Raw genomic sequence first — 6,080 nt, forward strand, 5'->3', positions numbered from 1 at the left:
TAAAATAATAAAATAAAAATAAAAAGAAATTAAAATAAACAAAAAAGAAACAAACTAAAAAGTAACCCTGTAATTACAGGGTGTAATTACACCCAATTCTCAACCTACCCTTGAGAATTGGAGAGTGTAATTACGCCCTCTCAATTACACATAATTCCCACCTAACTGTGTAATTACTTGGTCAAACAAACAGACCAAACTGTGTAATTACACCCAATTCCAATTACCTGGGTGGCTTTCCAAACAGGCCCTTAAGCTTTCACGTGATATTAATAAGCTTATTTCTCACCTTTTTTTATCCAAGAAAATCAGCAAGGAAATATAACATTCAATATAATGAAATCTCTCTATATTCCCACCAAATTCATCTAGTGTTCATTTGGTTAGAAAAATTGTTCGAGACTTTTGAATCAGTGTTTCATCTAGTGTTCTCTCTTGAACTGTTTATGCAGGTTGTGGGAAAAGTAACAAATGCAATTACCTAAAGGGTAGAATTTAAATTATGATAAAATTTGAATATTTTATATATTAATTCCATGAGAAATCAAATAATTTGATGCACACAGGTTCTTGAGATAAGGCAATGATCAGTGGTCCCTAAAAGAAGTAAAATGGTATTTTGTTTATTTTGTGAATGATCTATTTCTTTTTCTGGATATTTTATTTGGCTTTGGTTATATTGAATTGAATATGTAGGAATATTACAGTTTCTTCTTTCTTATATAAACATGGACTAAGGCTTTGGTATTGTTTGATTTCAGTGCTCATGGTTCAACGGTTTTACTAAGTGGTCGTTTGGTACGCGGACAAATTTATGCTGGGATTATATTCCTAGGATTATAGTCCTGGGACTAAATAATCCCTGGATTATTTAGTACTAGTCCTTTGTTTGGTTCATTGGATTAAAGATGGGATATACCATGTATAATTCAAAGCATGTGTTTGGTTTGAAGTTGGATAAACCTAGATAAAGTTTTCATTTCCAATTTTAACCTTGATATTCCAATGACTTATTGTGCATAAGTGCAAAAACATACAAGAGATCCAACTTGGTGCATAGGTTATAAATTACCCATTATAATGAACTCTCACTAGTTTGTTTCCTTTTTTTTTTTTTTTTTTCTTCTTACAACTTTGGTTAGTCACTCAAGCTAGTAAATTGATTGCCTAGAAACCAAAAAAACAGAAACTGAAACTAGGTGCTGGAAATGCAAGAATTGGGCATAAAATTGTGCAAAAATGATGTAGAAAATGCAGAAACTGTGCAGAAAAATGCAGAAACTGAAGCCAAAAAATGCAGAAACTGTGCAAAAATGATGCAGAAACTGTGCAGAAAAATGCAAAAACTGAAGCCAAAAAATGCAGAAGCTGTGCAAAAATGATGCAGAAACTGTTCAGAAAAATGCAAAAACTGAAGCAAAAAAATGCAGAAACTGTGCAAAAATGATGCAGAAACTGTGCAGAAAAATTCAAAAACTGAAGCAAAAAAAAATGCATAAACTGTGCAAAAATGATGCAGAAACTGTGTAAACATGATGCAGAAAATGCAGAAACTATGCAGAAAAATGCAAAAACTGAAGCAAAAAAATGCAGAAACTGTGCAGAAAAATGCAAAAACTGAAGCAAAAAAATGAAGAAATTGTAAAAAAATGATGCAGAAAATGCATAAACTGTGCAAAAATGATGCAGAAACTGTACAAAAATGAGTGCAGAAACTGAAACTAAGATTTGTAGAAACATACACAAAATACCATACCATAAGAAAAGTTCAAAATACATGATTAGCATTCATATATAATATTTACATTTGCATCCTCATGCTCTTCTCCGTCACATATCAAGTTTATAGAGCGGAGGCATCAAAATATAATACAACCATTAAACCTTTTGAAGATCGTGAATTTAGCAAAAATTATCAACCCATGGCCAGCCCGTACAATCATATTATGTACTTGGAAACCTATCATTGACAACCATCCATACATATAACATTGACATCTACATCCTCATGCTCTTCCCGACTACATATCAAGTTTATGGAGCTAAGGCTTCAAAAACATATACAATCATTAACCCTTTTGAAGGTCGTCAATTTAGCAAAAATATCAACCCATGGCCAGCCCTTACAATGATATTTATGTACTTGGAAACATGTCATTGACAATCATCCACACAATGTTTTGACGTTGAAGTTCACCCATTCGTAAGAAAAAATCCATTTTTCTAATATCAGAAGTAAGCCCCCATTGATGCTTTGATTTGTTGATCTGGACTATACAACTCTTGATAAGCAGGGGATGAAAGGATATCTAAAACTTTTCCACGAATTTCAAATTCATCACGCGCCCCATACATGTCAATTAAAGCACCCATTGTTTTGCCGTGATTTGTCGTAAATTCCTTCATAACATCAACTAAATCCCTTAAAGCTGTCTCATTAACATCTTCAACAGTTCTTTTTCTTTTTTTGCTTTTCTCTTTATCATTGACATTAGAAGAGGAGCTTCTAGTATTTTTACCTTGTTGTTAGTTTTGTGGGTGTTCGGGATTTACACTTTCAGAAGCTCTATCTGCACTTTGAGAAGCTCTACTAGGTCTATGAGCATTTTCCTCTTCTCCAGGGGCTACATCAGGTTCATGTCTAGCATCTTCTTCATCATCTCCATCATCAACTTCAATAAGAAATCCTAATCTCCTGTCATTAGAAACTCCTTGACCTTGGCTCCTAACAATTTCCTCAAAAGCATCTTCCGGCCCTTCTGCAAACTCTCCCGTTGCTCTATCTTTCCCAAATATTTCTTCCCAATCCTCGAACAACGACCATGTCTTGTTTTGCATTCCTTTCGCATTTGGATCAGCCTATAATAAAATAGGATAAAGCAACATATTCAATCAACATACGTACTTTATAAGTATACAAATTAATACCACAAACCATACAAATTGATGCAGCAAAAGGAATAAGTCCAAGAATAGACATGATATTATAGTCTTGACATAAAACAATATTACTTCCTTTAGTTAAGTTAGTGAAGTTCACAATCCTAACATAGAGCTAAGGCAGTAGTCTTGACATAAAACAATATTACTTCCTTTAGTTAAGTTAGTGACTTTAGAATTTGAGGACAAGCATAGTAAAGAGCCAAACTACTAAAGCCATATCTCTCTTTTACTTGGCATATGCAACAGAAATCACATGTTAAGAAACTTTATTAACAACATATTTGATGAGCAGAAAATAAAATTTTCATTACCTTAACAAACTCATCCCATTTGCTTGGATCATCAACTATAATTCTTCCTTCACCATATTGAAAGTCCAAACCACTACGACTTTTTAATAAAGCTATAGTCCCGTAATCCTTCTTCTATGCTTTCATTTTAGAATTAATATGTGGTTGAGATTTCAATCCACAGTTAGGATGGATTTTGTTTAAATAAAGCTCCAATTCTGTCATGTATCCGGGACTAAAGGTGCCATCATCCGCTTTCCAACCCTTGACACACAAATCCTTTAAACCATCAATAAGAGTGCGTTCTTCTTCTAGTGTCCATGACCTTCGGCTCTGAGGTGTTGCTCGGCTCGACCTTTTTTTATGCTTGGTCAGAAGATGATGTGTGATTACTCATTCCGTCAATATGATATTGACCAAAGCTGATCAAATAAACAACATAGCAAGAAATGAGCAAGTATTTGCTATTTGCAATCAAATAATTAAGAACCTTAACAAGAAGATGTGAAGTCACTTAACTTATGACTCACTTATAAATATTTTATCCATCACCAAAAAAAAAAAAAAATACAACTAAATTGTTCAGGAAAACTAATAATGTGAGACTAACTCATAGATACACTGCTTATATTAAAAAAAGAAGTAAAAACATACGTAAAGATTCACTACTTGTCTTCAAAAAGATATTGTTAGATATACATTAAGGTGAATTGTCTCCACAAACAGCAATGTGAGACATACAAAAAGATTCCCTATTTGTCTTCACAAAATATCACTAGCTACTACATCTTCCAATGGACGAAAACCATACCAAAAGTGTACAACCACCACAAAATGACAACATAACTTAAAAATTACAAAGACTAATTGCTAGATCTTTCATTCCACATAGTCTGAGCTAGCTCATCCCTCCAAGTGGTCCACTCATCGGATGGTTCAACGGTATTAATATTTCCATGTTCAGGTTCATGTTGATGCTCCATGTTGAATTCTGTTTCCATGTCTAATGGATCAACTTCCATCTCTCTTCGAATGAAATTGTGTAACAAACAGCATGCACTATTGATTCTAGTATGAATCTTAACCGAGTACCATGAAGGACTTCTAAGAATTCCCCAAAGTCCTTTCAATACACCAAATGCTCTTTCAATAACATTGCGCGCCCTAGCATGCTTCATATTAAACAACTCTTCTCGGCATTGAGGTGGTGGATTGTCACCTTGCCAATCCCTTAGCCAGTATCTATATCCTCGATAAGGGGACAAAAAACCATTTCCATTTGTATATCCTCCATCACATAAATAATAATTGCCTAAAAAATACAAACAATAATATAATCACTTTAAAATATTATTCTATTTTTGAGGTAATAAGAATAGACAAGTCTTTCTGTATAAAGCATACCCTCGGGTACTTTCAAACCATTCCTTCGTACAACAGCATCTCCCAATACACGACCATCAGCGGCTGATCCCTCCCAACCAGGTAAGACATAAGTAAAGTTAAGATTTCTATCACAAACCCCCAAGACATTAGTTGCTATATCTCCTTTCCGTGTCCTGTATCTTGGCTTATCTATAGTTCGAACTCTAATGGGAATGTAAGTACCATCCAATGCACCTAGACAACCCTATAAAATAAATTAACAAAATACTTACATGATAATGTTTTAAATCTTTCTATAGTAAGTCAAATGTTATATTGAAATTTACCTACCTTAAACCATTTCCATCGATCATCAGTCTCATCTTCGGCCACTGGATTAGGACTAACAAGTAATAATGGAGTTAGTTTGAGAATTGCTCTTAGACATTCATTAAAGGCTTGACTTACACTCCACCCCGATCTAATATAATCAACTTTGATAGAACTGTTCTTCTCGTGATAAGCCAAAATATTTAAGAACATTGCTAACTTTTCAGTGCTTGACATATTGTTAGTGTCTGTCAATCCTCCAATATTCGTGGCTAAAGAAGCTAAAATGTGAAAGGCCTTTCTATCCATCCTAAGATCAATACATACAATATCACTGTCACGAATGATAGAATTTAGATGAGACATGATTTTAGGAATTCTAGCACATGTGCTATATCGAGTGACCCGTCTATTTCTAGATTGTCTTCTTAAAATTATGTTGTAAATAGCCATAAAAAGACAAATAAAGACAACATATGAATGCACCATAATCTCCTCAAGGATGATAAAGCATTCGACATCGCACAATTGTTGAGGATCCATAGACACCTATTTGTCATTTAAAAATTGCAAAATCATTATTAAACTGAGCATATATACTGAAACATAGATATTACATAATATAAAAACTGAGTTCTTGTTTTCTTCTCATGTACAAATAAATTTCACCATTGTCACCATCGGTCACTAGAACAAATAAGTTTCACAAAAGAATTACATTTTTCACCGCAATACGGTCCTCTTTTATAACTGGTGACAATTAGAAATAGTATAGTCATCTATAAACACAATAGTTCTAGTTGAATGATTACATCAAAAGAAGGTAAAAAAACGTCAATATCCCGCTAAATCTCCATTAGTAACATAAAAATAACATTGAAAAATTTGAAGCTTCAAAAAATCAAAACCAGTACAACAAAAATCCAAACCCCAACATTAGTGATTACAAAATGTGAATCTTCCTCTCATTTTCAAAAAAGTTTAACCATTTATCCACATTAGTACTGATAAGAGGAATACAACCGAAGAAATATAAGAGGAACTCAGATTTAGCATGGTATTACTCCTGAGAGAAACTAAACAATAAGACATGCTACTTTATTCAATGATCAATAAACATACAAAATTAAAAAAATAATTAATAAAAAATAA

At 33.3% G+C, this 6,080-nt stretch overlaps 1 protein-coding gene across 1 annotated transcript; it reads right to left on the reverse strand.

The window, feature by feature from the left end:
• Positions 1-4,096: 4,096 nt before the first annotated feature.
• Positions 4,097-5,237, reverse strand: LOC132601603 (protein ANTAGONIST OF LIKE HETEROCHROMATIN PROTEIN 1-like). Its single transcript, XM_060314683.1, has 3 exons — positions 4,950-5,237; positions 4,638-4,863; positions 4,097-4,545 (listed from the first exon to the last, which is right to left on the reverse strand). Exons 1-3 carry the CDS (start codon positions 5,235-5,237, stop codon positions 4,097-4,099), a joined length of 963 nt encoding a protein of 320 aa, XP_060170666.1.
• Between the last annotated feature and the right edge of the window lie 843 nt (positions 5,238-6,080).

Source organism: Lycium barbarum, chromosome 7, assembly GCF_019175385.1.
Source record: "Lycium barbarum isolate Lr01 chromosome 7, ASM1917538v2, whole genome shotgun sequence".
Taxonomy (NCBI): domain Eukaryota; kingdom Viridiplantae; phylum Streptophyta; class Magnoliopsida; order Solanales; family Solanaceae; genus Lycium; species Lycium barbarum.